Source organism: Phodopus roborovskii, unplaced genomic scaffold, assembly GCF_943737965.1.
Source record: "Phodopus roborovskii unplaced genomic scaffold, PHOROB, whole genome shotgun sequence".
Taxonomy (NCBI): domain Eukaryota; kingdom Metazoa; phylum Chordata; class Mammalia; order Rodentia; family Cricetidae; genus Phodopus; species Phodopus roborovskii.
In genome coordinates this window covers 26,235,374-26,254,608 of record NW_026126416.1, presented here as the reverse complement: position 1 = coordinate 26,254,608, position 19,235 = coordinate 26,235,374, and the positions used below count along the sequence as shown (strand labels likewise).

Sequence of the window (19,235 nt, the reverse complement as noted above, 5' to 3'; positions counted from 1 at the left end):
TCTGCTCACTATCAAGACACTGAGCAGGAATGGTAGTAGACAGCAACGGGGAGGGAATGACTGACAGACAGTTCAGATAAATCTGAAGACAGTCCATCTCCTTTGTCAAGTTTATTTTATTAAAATATATAGGACTGAATGTTGGTGGGCACTGAGATAGGAACCACCCTCCCAGGCTGCACCCAAGGGAGACGCTTCTGCCATGCAGACATGCGGCCAGTCTATGTCCCCCTGCAAGGGGGACAGACCTCTCCTGGTTGGGTGTGCAGCCAGAGGCTAAGGGGTGGGGCGGGCTAGAGTGGTAACCTTCTCCCGAGGCCTTGGTTTCTCACAAGCACAGGAACCCCAGTGGGAAGGGTCAGGCTTGGGTAGAGGAGGTCCCTGAGCCAGGGAAAGCTGATGGTCTTTAGATGGGGTAAAAGGGGCCCCAGTCAGGATGGAGATGGGGTCAGTGCAGTCCTGAGAGGGGGAGCCACCTGTGTATGGGGGTCACTGTCACCCTGCCTTCCTTCCAAGGACTTCCTTTAACCTGGGGCTGGCCTTCTGGGGACTCTCAGAGAGACCCAGGGACTCTCAGACCTGGGCCTGAGCAGAGACCAGGCTGCAGTTGATGGAATGTTTTTTGTGGGAATGTTCCTCTGGGTAACATGCTGCCTGGGACACGGTCCCTTATGGGGAAGCCTGGGCAGGCAGGAACAGCTCTTCCTGAGGATCTGTTGACCTTGCCTGGCACAGGTCCCCATACTCATGGCTAGCTTCAGGTTAGAGCTGATGTGGTCTACCATCTCCAGGGTGCAGCCTAGGCAAGCACAGGCCTCAGGTTTGTGCTTTAGAATGTTGGCGAACTGGGCTAGGAAAGAGCTGTGAGACCCCAAGGCTCTGAGGCACAGGGTGGATTCTGAGCATCTTTCTCGGGCCACTGAGTCAGGGCTGCAGGGACACAGGTCTCCCCCAACCAGGGGGCCCCTGCCTCCCCTTGTGGGCATGGCCTGAGCTGCTAGGGTGTTTGTGCTTTTTGTATGGGTTGGGACGAGCCTTTTCAAGGGCAGCCACAGTGCTGTGGCCTATCCATTGTGAACTGAGTAGCAAGTGGCCAGGGAAGAGGAGAGAAACGCACCCTCCCCCAGCCTCCAGGCCTTTCCTATACAGTCCAGCTCCCTGGTTATCAGTCCCTGAGCCAGGTGACCTCCCTGTAGAACCAAAGAGGATCTTGGAGACATCAGCCTGGTGCTGGGAGTTGGGAAAGTTCTGCCCACCACATTCCAATTGGCCAGTTGATAGTCTGATCCATCACCCAATAGTATGGACAAATTGTTTCCCCAGCTTCTCCAAAAACCTCCATCCTGCCCTGCTCTTAAAGGGCATAGCCCAGTGGCTGCTCCCTGTCTAAGCCCACCCCACAATAGGTGGCCTGGCACTAGGGTTCTGGGAGCCCAGGTGAACATTAGCAGGCTCGCTTCCATCATTATTTTTCCACTACTCAAACCTCCTCCCTCTTGGTTCCTTCAGGGTTTCTGGGAGCTTCCTAGAAACATAGGTCCATGGGCAGGAAGTCGCCTGGTCTCCCGAGCGGTAGAAAGGACACAAGGGACCTTTGCTTTGTAGACCAAGCCCTCTGAGCTCCTTCTGGGTAACATCCAGGGCCGGCTGGCCACCCCAGCCTCACCGATTGACCTGGGAATAGCTGGGGTGCCTTCTGGCTGCCACCTCCTCTGTCAAGCCAGAAGAACCGTGTGTGTGTGTGTGTGTGTGTGTGTGTGTGTGTGTGTGTGTGATAAAGAGAGAGACTGTGTCTGTGTGTCTGTCTTGGGACTAAACTGTTCAGTGTTTGCAAATATGTTAGAAAAATGTTTCTCATAGAGGCTGCTCATGTGAGGCAGGATTGAGGCTTCTCCAGGCTGAGAAGCGATGACACACCCATGTGTCCTAGATGACATTCTCAAACAGCTGCATGGAACTCATGATGTTCTCGTCCTGTGTGAAGAAAGGACAGGCTGGTCAGGAGATGGGTGGGCAGTGCTATCCACAGCCCTGACTAAGCGCCGCTTCCTGTCATGGACTATGTCTCACTGGGTAGACGGGTTACCGAGGAGCAGAGAAGTGGGGAGTAGCTGGTCCCAGAGCCCAGGTGGCAAGGTATAGCCTGTCATCCGTAGTGATGGACTTCAGGGTCATCACTGACACACAAAACCCTTCAGGCTGCAAGTCAGCCAGGACCAGGGGTGGACAAGAGGTAGGAGGCAGTGGTGCGTGTTTCCTGTCCCCAAGGACTCTGAGGCGAGTGCTGGCAGCAGAGCCAAGAAGGCTCTGGGTGCCTTTCCCTTAGTGTGACTCTGTCTTGGGGGCCCATGGGCTAATCACCCTCCTGTTGACCCAACGCTTGCTCTCTGATTGAAGGTGCCATGAGAAAAGATGACAGAGGGCCTGGGGGTCAGGGCTGCATGAAGGAGGGAGAGGACAAGTTCAAGGGACAGCAAGGAGATGGACTCAAGGAAGATAGAAGGTTCCCAGTAAGTGGGGCCTGACGACAGCTAATGGCACCCTCCTTGTGCCCTGGCAGGAGCAGGATCCTGTGTGTGAAGGGGGGGTGGAGGGAGTGAGAGAGGGAGGGAGGGAAAGAGAAAAAACAGAGAGAAAGAGAGAGAGGGAGAGAGGTAGAGAGAGAGAGGGAGGGGGGGCGTGCACAGAGACAGACACTCAGAGAGCAACAGACACAGAGACAGATGGAGAGACACAGAGAGGACAGACACAGAAAGACCACAGAGGACTTCACGCCCAGCGCCTGAGGCCACCTACCTTCTGACAGGTCTCCAGAAACTCGTCAATGGTCACCACTCCATCCTGGTTCCTGTCCATCTTCTGCAACCCAAGCCACACCCAAGGTGAGCCTGTCTCCCTCCGGACCCTACCGCTGAGGTGGGGTGGGGGCCTTCCTCCAACTCAACTATTTCCCACCCTTCCCAGCCAACCTTATCCTTCCTCAGGTGACCTGCTTAGGGGACTCCTGCTGGCTCATCTTAGCTTAGCGGCCCAGCATTCCCTCTAGCCTATCTAATCCCTCAACTTTGGGACAGAGGCCAGGATGACACATGTAAAATGGAAATCATTGATTCCTTCAGCCCCTCCGGAATAGAGGCAACTTTTCAATACTACTCAGCGTGGGAGGAGGGGAGCTTGCACTGAATATGTCCCAAAAGGCACTAAAACACTGGTCCCTGAGTGGTGCCAGCTGCCTCTGCACCTATTCGCCCAGAGTACTTCATTTTCCAGGTGAAGTTCACTGGGGCAGGGCCCGGGTTTCATTCACTCCCCCGAGGGACTCTGAACATCAGCAAGGGCCGGGAGCCCAGCTACGTTTCTTCACTGGCATTGACTGAAGGCTCATCGAGGGTAACAGGCTCACTAGGGCTGCCCCCCCACCTCCTGCATCAAAGATGAGGGCTCACATACCTGGAAGAACCTCTCCACATGCTCCAGAGGTGCATCTTCTCGCAGGATGGGGTGGGTGTGTCGGCCCATCATGTCGTAGATGGATTTCATGATGGCCAGCATCTCCTGGAGGACAGGGCTGTATGAGCTGCTTCCACTGCAGACATGCCTGGGGGTTTTAAGTGTTATCCCCAAGGGCCAGGCTAACACCAGGACAATGGTGAGTGAGTTTGAGATGCCTGAGAGCTACAGAGAGTGAGCCAGCTCCTCCTATCCAATGACTCCCAAGAGAAACCGGAGATAGATTTTTATGTACCGGTCTCCAAAACAGGAAGCTGCAGGGATGGTTTCAGACAAGAATGTTTGGGTCAAACAAGACCACCTGAGGGACTGTGTGGTAAGGTCGCAAGGCAGAGCTGAGGATCACTGGGCTAGTGGCATCAGAAGAGGAGGGAGCCAGGCGCTCAGGAGAGGAGGGGCAGGCAGGTCTGCCAGCCCAGTACCTCTTTGGTGATGTAACCATCCTTGTTAATGTCATAGAGATTGAAGGCCCACTTGAGCTTCTCATGGACTGTCCCTCGGAGCAGGATGGAGAGCCCAACGACGAAGTCCTGTAAAAGAGAGGGAGAGTAAGGAGCAGCAGCCACGGCTGGGGTTCCCTTTCTAGCCCTCCACGTGACTCCCACTGAGAGTCACACTCCTTCAGGTGAGGGTCCTCCACAGTTGAGTGGTAGATGTGTCCATTCAGGTGGTCGGCACGAGAGTGTGTGTGCACGTGTGTGAGGCTGTGTGTCCTTATGTGTGTGAGCACATACGTAACTGTGCCCGTGTACATGGCAGTGTGTGTGTGCGTGTGTGTTCATGCGTGCACCCACGTGCGAGCACGAATGGTCACCAATTAAGCAGAGACCCAACTTCTAGTTTGGGGTCTTGTGCTCATCTCATGCATTTCTGCTGACTGGGGAGTGTTCTGCTTCAGTCCACTAAGCATCTACAAGTCAAAGATCCTTGAATACTTTTAGCTTAACAAGCTAAGGGCATAGTGTTCAGAGTCAAACTGGTAAACTACTATCTGTGGGATGTGACAGATAACAGGACAAGATGCGGATGTTCACACTGTTGCTGTGTATGAATCCCAGCTGGAAGGCATGAGAAGCAACCCCCACCCCAGGATCCTCTTTGGCTATTCTGGAAGGAAGGGGTTATCTGGGGAACTGCCAGTGGAGGCTGCTGGGGGTCAGGGTAGACCTCAAAGGACTCAGTCCCTACTCCCAGATGAGCCTTTCTGGCCACAAGGAAGCCCCGTTCAACAAGAAGGAGAGAGCAGGGAAAACAGAGAAGCAATTTGTAGGGAACAGAACATTCCAGAAGGGAAAAAAAAAAAACAAAAAAACACGAAAACAGGGAGATGCAGAGGTTAGAAACCTGGCATGCCTTACAATAAAAATAGGACACTGTTTAGAAAGGAGAGGACTAATCTAAGACCAAGACCAGAAAGAACTGGACAGTTGGTGGGGATCAAAAATGACAAAAGAGGATTTGGAGGAGCAAGTGGGGTCTTCCACACAGGAGAGAGGGGAGAGGGAGAGGGAGAGGGAGAGGGAGAGGGAGAGGGAGAGGGAGAGGGAGAGGGAGAGAGAGAGAGAGAGAGAGAGAGAGAGAGAGAGAGAGCCTGGGGGACAGTGCCAGAACATAGACTCCAGGCAGAACCAGAGAAAATGCAGCAAAGTGAGTCAGAGAAATCGCAAAGTGAAGTTCTCAGGCCCCACCCCCACCCCGCAACTGGCACAGTGTGTGAGATCAGCTGCAGCTGAACCCATGGCACCGGTCCTGGTCCTGATGAAGCTTAGCAAAACTGGCTGCCAAGAGAGGGTTTCTATAGAGAAACACAAAGCCAACTGGGAGACACCAATCAATATCAATCATCCATCCATCCATCATCCATCCTTGTCAATAAGGTCCCACACACCTGATCAGAATCATCTGGTGGGGCTTGTTGGACAATAGCCCTGTGGGAATGAAGCCTGAGAAACAACCTTCCTGCAAGTTCTAGTCCATAAAGCATGAAAGACAGGAAGGGATAAAGGTGGCTCTGGAAACCCAGGGGCTCAAAAGTCACTTCCCACACACTCTTTCCAAGGAGCTGCTGGAAGATGCACCTTTGAAAAGAGAGCAACACCAGGAAGAAGTTAAGGGAGTCCCCAGTCGAGGGACTCGACCTATGGGAAAGAGAAATCAGGTCCAAGGGCCCTGGCGGAGTCACACTACCATCTGCACCCTGCAGTCAATTGTCAAGAGGAGGATGGGAAAGGCATGTGCTCAGGGAGGCTTAAGACACCAAATCTAAACAGGACGGCCCAGAAGAGTCGTGGAAACATGTGACAGGGAGACTAAAACTTTGGTGGAGGGGTCACCCAGTTTTCCCAAAGTCTGCCCTGTCAGTCTACTGGTCTTGGAGGTCATGAAATAAAAAAATTCAAAGGAGAAAGAAGGTGGTATTTTTTTTATACACTTTCAGCTTGGGAAATGATTACCAAAGTGTGGGTGTGGTTTACCCAAGCAAGGAAGAGTTGAAGTCATCCCTGAAGCTTAAAGATCCACCTCCACACTGCCCACCCCACAGCTTTACTGAGTGAGGCTGAGGGAGGGGTGTGGTGTCTAGCTTTGGGCTCGAGCCTTCTCAAGTAGGCCACGAGGGGGTGCTAACGCCCTCCTATCTTCTAGAAAGCTAACAGAGCCTGCTGCTAACAGACTGGCTGTCCCTGTAAGGCCACTGGAGGGCCTCATTTGTCAAGATAAGCAGCATAATTTCAAGTGTGACCACCACCAGTCTGAACTCCAGTCTCCAAGGTGTAAGCCCCAAAAAGTACTCAGGGCATACCCAGGTTTCCAAGTCAAGATCCCAAAGAGGAACATAAACAGGCTGGTAAGAACTAAGGGTGACTGTTGGGCTGCAGGCCAACCTGTGATGACAGTTCAAACCATATTTGGGAGGCCAACTTTGTTAGTAAGAGGGAAGTCATTATACAGTTGGGGTTGGGGGTATGGTACAAAGAAATGGCCACACTGTCCAGACATGTGATGGCTTCACTTTCCAAATGAGCAGCTTGTCCAATGCCATTTCCAAGCTGGGTAGCCAGGAGGCACCCGTAGTTACCGAGGTGCTTGGAAAGCCCTGTGCTCTTCTGGGAAGATGAACTAGCTGAATTAGAAAGGGCCTTCATGGCATGGACTGTCCAGCCTTGTCCAGCACTGTCCACAGCAAGCGGAGGGACCTGGGCCACATCATGGCTCTGCTGGGGTTTGCTAGTTTTACTGTTTTTGCTGTTGTCATTCTCATTTTGTCAAGGGATGAGAAGTTGTAATTGTTTTTTCAGGAAGGTTCTGAGATGTTGAGTTAGGTTGAGTGTCTGCCAGAGCACCCTCTACACACCTGAGAAGGTCATGCTAGACCCCTGGGCCCTGGCCTGTGGTACACTAGGATAGAGCAGCGGGGGACATGAGCCCCTCCCTTCCTGCAGGGCTTCCCAGAGCAGGACGCTATAACCAGGAAGTTCCTCAGGGGATCGAAGCCAGAGGGATTCATTTCACACACATTGAAGTGTGTGGAAGACTCTGGAAGATGTCAGTGTTGGATGAGCCAAGAAGGCGCCGGAGACCCTATCTCAGCCACTGACATGCCCTGCTTCCCAGACAAATCACCTACCCCAAGACCTCTCTGTGTGTCAGTAAGTGATGATCACAGGGAGGGAAGGCACCGTGACTCTCCTGGCCCACAGACACACAAGGGATCCTTGGGAGCTGACTGAAGGGCTCATTGATGAATACATTCAGCTCTCCCACATGGGTGTGACTGGGCACCTCTGGATGGATTCCTTCTCATGCTTCTCCAAGAGGTTCTGTGGCCTCAGGGGGGAGCCCTCAGGAACTGGCCACAGGAGAAGCCTGGGAAGGCCACACAGTTCCCGGCTAACAACCTTTTCTTTGTGCAATGACCTTGATGCTTCAGGTGTTAATGACAATAAGTGGTAACAACGCCATGTGTATACAAAGGTGATGGCTCTTCTGGTCCGGGTGGGGGCTGTGGTCACAGAGCAGAGCCTAGGCTCCCAAGCCTATCCAGTGTATCACTGTGGCTGGTGCTGTGTAAAAATAACCCAGTGGCAATATTGACGAGTTATTATTACCCCAGCCTGCCTGTCCGTGGCATTTCTGAGCTGTGTGCTAGCTAGACCGCTTTCCTGCTGGCCGCCCTTGGCCTTGGAAGCCAAGCTGGGGCACTTATCGATCAGGCTAGCTCTCGGTGAGGTCCTCTCTGAAGAGGTTTCAGCTTTTCTCCTGCAGCTATTTTTAGGGACATGGGCTCCACAGATGGGGCCTGTCTCAAATGACTGCATGTGGCCAGGCCTGGGAGGAACCCATGCTACCACTGCCCATGGGGAGCCCAGGCTGTCTGCAGTGATGTGGGGGATTCTGGCTTCTCTTTCCTCACTCTGAGCAACACTGGCCATCACTCATAATGCCTTGCTGGGATGACAACCTGGAGGGCTCAAGCCCACTCAACATGTTTCCTGACCTGTTTGCTTAGTAATGAGTAATTTGAAACCCTGCTATTAAACCTTGACTCTTTTGAGAGCCAGGCATGGTAGCTCATGGCTGTACTCCAGCATTCTAGAGGCTAAGGCAGGAGGATTATTAGTTTGAAACCAGCTTGGATTATACAGAGAGACCTGGTCTCAAATAACCAAAACCAAGCTCTGGTAACATGTTAAAGGCACTTGCCGCCAAGCCTGACAACCTGAGTTCCATCCCCAGGACCCAAACGGTAGCAGAAAACTGACTCCTGAAAGTTGTCCTCTAACCTCCAGACACTTGCTGTGGCATGAGCCCCTCCTCAGATACATGATAAATAAATTTTTAAAACATCCTTCACCTCACCGGGCATTGGTGGTGCACGCCTTTAGTCCCAGCACTTGGGAGGCAGAGGCAGGCAGATCTCTGTGAGTTTGAGGCCAGCCTGATTTACAGAGCAAGTTCCAGGACAGGCTCCAAAACAATACAGAGAAACCCTGTCTCAAAAAACCAAACCAAACAAACAAACAAACAAACAAAAAAGCATAAAAATAACAAAACAACAACAACAAAAAAACCCCAAAAATCCTTTACCTCTTAAAAATGTCAATTTGTGTTGGGTCCCTGCCAGCTTCCCTGGCTGGCTAACTAAGTTGGCTGCAAACTCCCAGAATGGAAGAAAAAGCTAGTCAGCAGTACACTTGGGACCTGTGGAAGGCTCTACTCATCAACAGCCATAAGAAGTTGGTACTGGGGTGAGGGGACCACTCTGAAGACCACAGGGGCAGGACATGCGGGTCAGCAGGGACCTACCTCAAAGTGGATGGCCCCGTTCCCATCAGCATCAAAGGCATTGAAGAGGAAGTGTGCGTAGGTGGTGGCATCTGCAGGGACAAAGGGCAAGGCTGGAGTTGGGTTATCTGGAAGTCTGTTTCATTCTCACACAGCCCTGCCTGGAGCTCATGACCAGTGGAGGCTCCTCTCTGGTAGTCAGAAGCAGCATTAAGCCCTCCAAGAAGGGAGGGTGTCTAGGAAGGTGGGGATGGCCATAAGGCCCCCTCCTCAGTAAAGGGGTACAGTCAGGGCTTGGAAGGAGCGGGGGGTGGGGGGGGAGGCCGGCCATGGACTTACCTCCCTGGGGGAAGAACTGTGAGTAAATGACTTTGAAGGTCTCTTCATCCACCAGGCCTGTGGGACACTCCTGCAGTGAAAAGTCACACCTCTCAGTGGCCTTGGCAACTCCTGGCTATATACCTGACTCCACGGGGCTGACCTCTGTCCACCCTCTGGGAGGATGAGGTGCTCCGGGCTAATGAAGCCTTGTGCAGGGCAGGCAGAAGGCTCCCTTCATGTCAATGCTGCCAGTAGGGACAGCATTAGATGCTCTCACAGAAGATCATGGTGGCTTTCTCAGTAACCATGCTGACCCCCCCCCCCCGCAATAGCCCTGCAAATGTGAGCCCTGCCAAGACCCCATTTCCTGAAGTAGGAGAGGGGGAGGTAGGTCAGGCTCTCTCTAGAGACTCTAATGGGGACCGGGGACACAGGGTCACTCACATTCTTGAAGCCTCGGTAAAGGGACTGCAGCTCCTTCTTGGTGAACTTGGTTAGGGCCTGCAGCTGGTCCAAGCCTTCGGGCTGGTGACGCACAGTGGACAACTCCAATTCACTGTCACTGCTGTCTGGAGGAGGACACAGACCCAGCATGGAGAGAGACGTGGTGTGGGCAGGAACCAGGACACGGGCAGAAAGAGGGGGTGGAGGGAATTTCCTTGTGTGACTACCCTGTGCAGCCATGCTGGCCGTGCACAGCACGGACGAGGGGCTAGGATGGAAGGGATCATAGGAGTTGTGCCTTTTGGCTGTTCTATATCTCTATTCCTCCATGGTATGGGTCCTGAGTATATCTACTCCTCATGGAGGGAGACCAAGAGAATGATATCATGACAAGATACTGTCTCTTCCATGCAGCCCTCCTTGACCTCGTCAGGAATGGGAGAGGCACCCATCTTTGTCCACCCCAGCCTGATGAGCTTGCTGCGTAGGGACAAGGTCATTATTTCCATTTCATTAATTCCCACTTTCATTAAAACAAACAAACAAACAAAACAGCCCACCAGAGTGTGTGCCAGGGCTGCACTGGGGGTAGAATGAGACTTCTGGTGATTTTCCCTGGTTATCAGACCCCTTTCCTGTACATTTTCTTGGGAATGGCATGTATCCTGTTCACAATACAAAGTAAAAGCTCTGGACAAGAGAACTGCAATTGCTTACCCCCTGTGGTGACAAGTGCTCAAAGCACTTCATTTTCCACTGACACAGGTATAGAATATCCTTCATACCACAACCATGTCTCTACCAACAAGGTCAGCCAGAGACTGTACAGCCTGCCCACCAGGCCTCAGGGTAGCCTGCACACACAGAGCAGCGTGCTGGGGCCTCAGGGCAGCCTAGCCTCAGAAGCTCCTGACGTTACCCTTGCCAACCACATACCCTGACTCCTGGGTGAAAATGTTACCCTCTTTCTTCTCTTATTTTTCTGTGCTCCTGCATCACTTAGAGCAGTGGCTTTCAACCTTCCCAATGCTGGGACTTTTTGATTCAGTTCCTCATGTTGTGGGTGACCCCAACCATAAAATTATTTTAGCTGTTACTTCATAACTTCAGTTTTGCTACTGTTATGAGTCATGATGTAAATATCTGTCTTTTGAGGGTCTTAGGCAATCCCTGTGAAAGGGTTGTTCCACTTTACAAAGGGGTCATGCGTGACCCACAGGTTGAGAACTGCTGATTTAGAGGATGTATCCAAGGGGAAATTCTCCAAAGTACTTTGCAGACCACCCACCTGTCCCTAGTTAAGGTGAACCCTCTGATGTGGTCAGTGAGTCACAGTCCTCAAGTCTAGGCTCTCCTTCTAGGTAATTTCTCCATGTCTTTTCCCTTTTCTTGATCAGGCTTATCTTTGTATGACACTCTGGGCTTCTGAAAACTTTGTGATGCTGAACTAGAATGCAGTACCTTATGCAGGTGGGTAAGCACTCTGCCACTAATCTGTACCCAAACCCTGGGCACACACTCTGTAAAATTTGGCTACCCATCAGATGAAGCCCTGGCAAGCTACATGTGAACCTGCAATGCCACTCTGATTAGTGTCCCATGAAGATCTGTCCCCAGATAGGGCCCCCTGTACAAGGACACTCCCAACAACAGTGAGATTTTTGTTTGATTAACTTTTGTAATCAGATGGGGAACTACAGACATTTTGCCTATCACGTCAGGATGGGCAGACAGATGTGGAGGGCACGCCCCAGGGAGGAGCCTTCAATGTGAACTGCACAGAGCAGCATGGATGCCGGAAGGAAGGACTTGCCTTCTTTGAGAGGCATGCTTTCTACAGAAATGATACCCTGAGTACAAAAGCACAGGCTGGGCTAGAATAAAAGGGGAGAGGAAGGATAAAGAACTCAGAAATTTCATAATGAGAAGATTATTTCATCCCGAAGATAGAACAATACAGAATATGTTACATCACTTAAACATAGCTGTTAAGTATCTGAAGCAAAGTAAATAAGGAAATAAAAAAATCAGAACTACAGAGAGGAACAGATACAGCACAACCATAGTTGAAGATATGTACATTCTTTTTCAGAAATGGGCACAAGTAGATATAAAAGATTCAGAAGCCACTATCAACCAATCTGATCTAATTAATATTTATAGAACACTATACAGAAATTATAGAATACACATTCTTTTCAAAAGCCTATCCTGTGGTTGCCAGGATATGCTAGATACTGGTACATAAAATGGACCTGACCACAGTGGTAATAAGTTAAAATCCAAATAAATGTTTAGAAAAATCTGAAGTGTTTGAAAGTGAAACAATACACTTGTAATAAGCCCACAGGTTGGAGAAGGAAAATTGCAAGGTAAAGTTTGAACTGAATGATAATGAAGACATGGGATGTCAAGATCTGCTGAGGGTGGGTGGCATTGTGCCCAGAGAGAATATCATAGCCTTTAAATTCTTCTATCAGCTCAGGAATGGTGGTGCACTCCTTTGATCCCAGCACTTGGGAAGCAGAGGCAGGTGAATTTATGCGAGTTCAAGGCCAGCCTGGTCTAAAAATTGGGTTCTAGGACAGCCAGGGCTGTTACACAGAGAAACTCTATCTCAAAGACGGAAAAGGAGAAGGAGGAGAAGAAAGGTGCCCAGACACAGTGGCCATGACTGTAATCCCAGTATTCAGGAAACTGAGGCAGGAGGATTGCCATGAGTTCTAGGCCATTCTGGGTTACAGAGTAAAATTTTATCTCAGAAAGGCCAAAAGGAAAGAAGATGGTGAATTCAAGGCTAGCCCGATCTACAAAATGAGTTCCAGGACAGCCAAGGATACACAGAAAGTCCTGCCTCAAAACAAACAAACAAAAACAACAGCAAAAAGCAAACAAAACCAATAAATAAACAAAAAAAGAAAAAGCAAAGGAAAGAAGGTTGGATGAAAATCAATGATACGGGGCTTTTAAGCCAGGCAGTGATGGAGCACACGCCTTTAATCCCAGCACTCGGAAGGCAGAGGCAGACGGATCTCTGTGAATTCGAGGCCAGCCTGCTCTACAGAGTTAGTTCCAGGACAGCCAGGGAAACACAGAGAATCCCTGTCTTGGAAAACAAAAACAACCTAAGCTCCTAAAAAGGAGCTAGAGGAAGTACCTTGTTGGTGAAGCACTTGCAAGTGGAAGAATGAGGGCCTGAGTCTTATCCCAAGGTACAAACAAAGCTGGGGCCTGTAGGGTGGCTCCACAGGTACAGACGCTTATAATGCAAGTTTGACTCCCGGGAACCCACACATAAAGTCAGATATGGCATAGCATGTAACTAAAGTGAGGTGGGAGGTGGAGACAGAACTGCCTGGAGGCTATGAGGATGTGCACTTTCCTGAAGTACTCAGAGCACCGGGAAAATAAAGTGGAGGATGACAACTGACTCCCTCAAACTGTCCTCTGGCCTCTATGCATGCAGCATGGCATGTGTGCACACAAGAATGGCCACACATGCTGGGTGGTGGTGGCACATGCTTTTAATCCCAGCACTTGGGAGGCAGAGGCAGGTGGATCTCTGTGAGTTCAAGGCCAGCCTGCTCTAAAAAGCTACACAGAAAAATCCTGTCTTGAAAAACAAAAACAAAAAACAAAACAAAACAAATGAACGCATGCACATGCATGCACACACAAGAATAAAAAAATACATTATAAATAAATTCAAGGTAAATAGAAGAAAGGCCATAAATAAAAATACAGAAACACTTGAGTTGAGCCAGGCATGGTGACTCTTAGCCTGTAATCCTAACATTCAGGAGCCTGAGGTAGGGGATAGTCCCCAGTTCAAAGCCAGACTAGGCTACAGTTTCAGACCCTGTCTCAAAGCAAACAGACAACAACAAATGATAATAATTATAGAGAAAAATAAGAATAGGGCTCAAGAAACAACAAAACAAACAAATATAGAGAAAAACCAATAAAGCCATTAAGAAATCCATTAGGAAGTCTTAGGCTGGGAAAACATATTCCTAGTGCCTACATCTGATGAGGGCTCATCTCCACAATATGTAATGAACTTTTGTAAGCCAACAATAACTAATAACTCCACCTTCCCCAAAAGAAGATCTATAAAAGGTCAGTACAAGAAGAGCTGCCCTCAGCATCAACCCATCAATCAAAGAAATGCAAATGAGCCAGCATAAATGGCAAATCATCCAATCTTGCCCATGAGATGGATGCACCGAATGTTGGTGAGGGTGTGAATCTCCTGGGAGCTTGTGTACTGTTATGGCAAGTATAAAATGGTATATACAATGGACCACTGCTTGGCAGTTTCTTATGAAACACTTGTCATACTTATAGCCACAATAGACTTGTGCAAGGCTATTCAAGAAGCCTCGTTCTTATTAGTGTTTTCAGCAACAAAACTGAAAGCCATCTTGTCAATAAAAGCATGGAAGTGTGGCCCATTCATTATAAAAGAACAATATTCTCTATTAAAAACAAACAAACAAACAAGGATCCACTCATACACAGCAACACAAAGCCATCTCAAAATGTTAAACTGAGACAGTTTTTCTCAACCCTACATTTAGTAACATTGCCCCATGTGGGGCTTCAGGGCCCAGTGGCTCTCAACCTGTGAGTCAAATATCCTGCACACCAAATATTTACATTACAATTCATAACAGTAGCAAAATTATAGTTATGAAGTAGCTATGAAACAATTTTGTGGTTGGGGTCACCACAACATGAGGAACTGTATTAAAGGGTCACAGCATCAGGAAGGTGGAGAGTCGCTGGTCTAGGCCTAAGGAAAGGTAAACACAGATGAACATGGACAGAGCCTAAAACTAAGTCTGCGAGGAGCAAACAGGTCTGGGACCTAGGCCATGTGCCTGTGCATGTGTGTGCCATGTGTGTGCAGGTGTCCACACAGGCCAGAAAAGCTCCCACAGTCCCTGGAGCTGAAGTCAGAGGTGGTTGTGAGAGGGAGGGAAAAGGGAGAGGAGAGAGGTTGAAATGTAGCAATTTTTTTAAATGACAAAGCCAGGCATAGTGATGTGTGGGAGACAGTGTGAAGGCCAACCAGGGAGACAGAGAGAGCCTGTGGCCAGCTCAGGGTACTCCGTGAACCGTGTCTAGAAAAACCAACAACAGTGGACAAATTAAAAGCCAAGCAAACAGTCCTCAAAGGACCACCGGTAGTCCTCACAACACGGAGCAACATAGTAATCTTGGTCCTAAAACCTCATGACAGAAACATTAGAAGGGATGTTGAACAGCCTTTCACTCTGAAAGACAGACATAAAACCTTGACCCAAATGTTAGCCAGCTGTGCTCACCTGGTTTTGTGTGTGTGAGTGTATGTATGATAATTAAGATCTGGAAGATTATAAGAAAGGAAAATCATACGAAAATCTTACTGATAGCCTAAAGTGGTGGTGCACACTTGTGATTCCAGCACTTGGAAGGCAGAGACCAGGGGATCAGGAGCTCACGGCTAGCCTTGGCTACACAGCAAGTCAAGGCTAATCTGAGCTATGTCAGCCCGTGTCAAGAGAACTGAGCAGGATGAGGTGGGAAAAGAGGAGGAAGAAGAGGGGGAGGGGGAGATTAATTCATGAAAAATCGATAGCAGCTTTCTGCACCAGTAATAGCCACCTAGAAAAGGCACTAAAAATAGCAGGTAACGCCCACATTGGCAGCGCATCTGAGACACTGAAGTAGTAAGGGGAACTCAAAGACTTTTACAGACAGGTGAATGTCCATGCTGCATAGGGCTGCGTGGTAGTAACATAATATTATAAAGATGGATACTATTATAGACACCATTTCTCCTTCAAGTCATATATATGCATATTCAATGTAACCCCAATCGAAAATCCAGGGAGGGAGTGTGTGTGGGGGGGGAGGCCTCAGTTGGTAAAGTGATTGCTGTGTCCCCAGCACCCACATAAAAAGTTGGCTCATGCTGTCATCCCAGTGCTGGGAGGTGGAGACAGTGGGATTTCCGGAACTCCCTGCCCAGCCAGTCTAGTCTACTTGGCTGATAAGAGACCCTGTCTCAAAAACAAGGTGGCTGACCCCTGAGAAATAACACCTGAGGCTGACCTACACACACACACACACACACACACACACACACACACACACACCCCTCCTCCCATCCCTCCATCCCTCCCTCGCCGCCCCCCCCTTCCCCCCCCCCCCCGTTTCTTGCAGAGACCACACCCCATGCCCTGGCTGACTCCTTCTCCTCAGGATCCCAACCACCGTTTTCTCGTTAGGCTGCTTCTGCCTTTGACCACACAGCTGCTTCTAGAAGCACATTTGCTTCTTTACCTGTCCCTAGTCTACTACATAATCTACGGGTGCCCTCCACCCCTGCCTGCTCAGATTTCACCTCTGACATCTCTCTCCCCTCCTTCCCTCCATTCAGCTATACTGTCCTTGCCCCACTGGGCCTCTGCTCATATGTCAGCCACCTTCTCGGAGGGGACAACCACCATTATCTACTGCCATCCCGGTCTTACTCCTTGGGTTGGCTGTGACTCGCTGGCATATGCCTGTTTCTGCTTTCTGCGTGTGGACTGATGCCCCACCCAAGCCCTAATGCTCTATGTGGCCAGGTTTGGAGGCAGGGTATACTGGAGGTCATTGCTGTGGTTTGAATGAGTGTCCCCACAGGATTGGTCACAACAAGAGATGTCAGGAATGAAGCAGTCCCCAGCCACTGAATGGGTCAGGGGAGGGGAGTCTTGGGGTTAGAGTTAGAGTTAGAGAACAAGCAGATAGCCACATGACTTTTGTGTCATTCAAACTCCAGTGTCTCCCCACACTGCCCCTCAATGCATCCACTGGTGACCAGGGCACCAAGACAGCTAGAATCCTCTACTCTGCCCAGCAGGCCCCAGTAAGTCTCAACGGTCTCCCTGTCTCTGTCCCAGGACTGAGACTCATGCTACCATGCTGAGCTTTGTGAGTTAGGGGACTGAATTCTGGTCCTCATGTTTTCAATCTCCCCACTTCTGAAGCTTTTCATGGTGTTTTAAAAAGTCCGGAGTCCCATGGTGTCTGAAACGTTACAGCCTGGGCTTTGTTTGAGAGCTTGGGAAGGTTCCAGAGATGAACGCATCTACTGGTGTGCCCCGACTAAAGAGCGCTCCTCCTCTATTTGGTCTGAGGCTATCCTCTTAGACCAGCCATGCCAGAGAGACACATAGAATTGTGAGGGAGGAAGGAGACACCTGCCTAGCCGGTCAGATCAGTCTAATCAATGCTGGTGATCAATAGGGTCATAGCTATTGCAGCCAAATCACCCTCAAATTTAGGCTGGCTTTCTTACCAGTGCATAAACAGATTACCAGGGTCTTGCCCTGCACTCCATGTGTTTCCCTCTGTGTATGACCCACTTGTAGGGGCTTGGGAAACAAGCTCCATGTTCACCCAAAGGTGAACAGCTCCCAAGGAATGACATTCACACACAGTCCCTTCATGGGCTTCCAGTGACTCAGTTTCCCTACTAGGCATCATCTCTTAATAGTTCCAACACTTCCCAAGAGAACCACAGGTTGGATAACGAGCCTGTAGCATATGGGTTTAGGGGACAAGCCTAATCCAAACTATAGCATCCTCAGAGAACCTGTGGCAAAATGCTCTTGAACCCTTTGCATGTACCAGGTACATGCGACAGCCTTACCCAAGAGCCCCAGCCCAGAGCAACATCATACCTCAACCTCTAGCTCCCATGGAGTCCTCCTAATGTCACTCACCTGGGAGGAGCCTGCATCTTGCCTTCCCTTTGGGCAGTCACCGGAGGGACCTGGCCTGAGCGTGAGGTGAGGAGCACAGTCCGAAGAGGCATCTTCCCATTCCTACCACAGTGATGTGGGTTTGTGTGGTACCCAGCTGAGAGCACTGGACCAGGCAAAAGAGCTTACACCATCAGTGTGCTTACTCATCTGGTGCCCTGTTTGTGAGCTCTGAACACAATTCTTTGCTTAATCCTCACAATGCTTGACTAAGTATTTGACTCCACTTTGGGATCTTGACACCTGTCCTGTAAGAGGCTGGAACACACATGGCTCAGTTCAGTGGTCTATGTGTCCTCCCTGCAACCCCGTGTAAGAAGAGCCATCCAGGACAGGTGTGTGGCATTCTGAAAGTCCTGGTTCTAGTTTCCTGATTCTGCAGCCTCAGGAGAGTGACTCACCCTCCTGAAGTCTCAGTTTACCATCTTTAAAAAAAATGGACCTTCTCGTGCAGACAAATTAGAATATGCCCAACATGCCTAGCACAAAGAGAACATCCACCTAGATGCTGGTTCCTGCCATTGACACCAGCAACCCAGATGTAGAAACTTAGCCCAAGGAGCTCAGAAGTCTGGGGACTTGCAGTTTACAATCTGCCATGGAGGAGAGTATCTATGATGCTCAGAGCACCACCACTGGTTGATGTAATAAAATCCTGAGGCTGGGGGTGCTGGAGAGATGGCTCAGCCATTAAGGACTTTGGCTGCTCTTCTGGAGGACCCAGGTTCAAATCCCAGCATCCATAGGCATTTCACAGCTTTCTGCAACTCGAGTTATGGATAACCTTATGCTCTTTTCCAGCTTCCATGGGAACCAGTATACATGCACACAGTATACAAACATACATGCAGGCAAAACACCTGTCTTAGCTCCTTTTCTACTGTTGTGTTGAGACACCATGACAAAGGCAACTTATAATAAAAAACATTAATTTGGGGCTTAAAGTTTCAGAGGCTTAGAGTCCATGATAGTAGAGTAAGGACACGGTGGTGGGAATAGCTGAGAGCCTGCATCTTGATCTACAGGTTGGAGGCAGAAAGAGATAACTGGGAATGGCGTGGGCTTTAGAAACATCAAAGCCTGCCCCAGTGACACACCTCCACTGACAAGGCCACACCTCCACTGACAAGGCCACACCCCCTAGTCCTTCCGAAACAGTTCCACCAGCTGGGGACCGCGTTTTCAAATATATGAGCCTGTGGGGGCCATTCTTATTCAAACCACCACACTCCACTCCCTGAGCCCCATAGGCTTGTGGCCTTATCATCATACAAAATGCATTTTAGTACAACTTTGAAAGTCCCTGTAAGACTATTTAAAAGTTCAAAGTCTCTTCTGAAGCAATCTCTTAATTGTAACCCCTTGTAAAAGCAAAAAGCAGATCACATGCTTCCAACATACAATGGCACACGATATACATTACCCTTCCAAAGGGGAAGAAAGGGAGCACAGTGAGGAAATACCGCACCAAAGCCAAGACTGAAACCCCAGCAGGACAAACTCCAAGTCCTGTCAATGGGCTTAGAAGGCTCCTAAGCACTGCTGTCTGCGGCACACTTCCCTCCCAGGCTTGCGTCACTCCCTTAGCAGATGTCTCGTGGCTTTGCCATCTCCAGCATCTTGGGGTCTCCAATACAACCAAGGCTTCACACTCACAGCGTCAGGCAATGGCTTCTCAGGGCCTCCATGCAGGGATACCCCTGCCATATGCCTGGCCTCAGAAGCTCTACTTAACAGTGGAGGAAGATTTCACAAACCCTTTACTCATGTGTCCTTCTTGACTCTAAATCCAGAACCACATGGATGGTCCTGCTAAATATGGCTGCCCACTTGGGGTAGAGCCTGGTCCCTAAGTTTGGAGCAGCTTTCCTTTGTTGC

General features: G+C 49.8%; 1 protein-coding gene across 3 annotated transcripts in view; it reads right to left on the bottom strand.

Annotated features, from left to right (window-relative positions):
* Positions 1–1,825: 1,825 nt before the first annotated feature.
* Kcnip3 (potassium voltage-gated channel interacting protein 3) overlaps positions 1,826–19,235 on the bottom strand; it is a 59,877-nt gene continuing 42,467 nt past the window's right edge. For 2 of the 3 annotated variants that reach the window (XM_051183440.1, XM_051183441.1), the window contains 7 exons: positions 9,559–9,683; positions 9,133–9,202; positions 8,815–8,885; positions 3,933–4,040; positions 3,451–3,555; positions 2,797–2,859; positions 1,826–1,974 (listed from right to left, as the gene is read on the bottom strand). In XM_051183440.1, coding sequence (XP_051039397.1) covers positions 1,927–1,974; positions 2,797–2,859; positions 3,451–3,555; positions 3,933–4,040; positions 8,815–8,885; positions 9,133–9,202; positions 9,559–9,683 — 590 coding nt within the window. In that variant the 3' untranslated portion in view covers positions 1,826–1,926. The remainder of the gene's footprint in view (positions 1,975–2,796; positions 2,860–3,450; positions 3,556–3,932; positions 4,041–8,814; positions 8,886–9,132; positions 9,203–9,558; positions 9,684–19,235) is intronic. The other variant, XM_051183439.1, reaches the window with a different exon arrangement.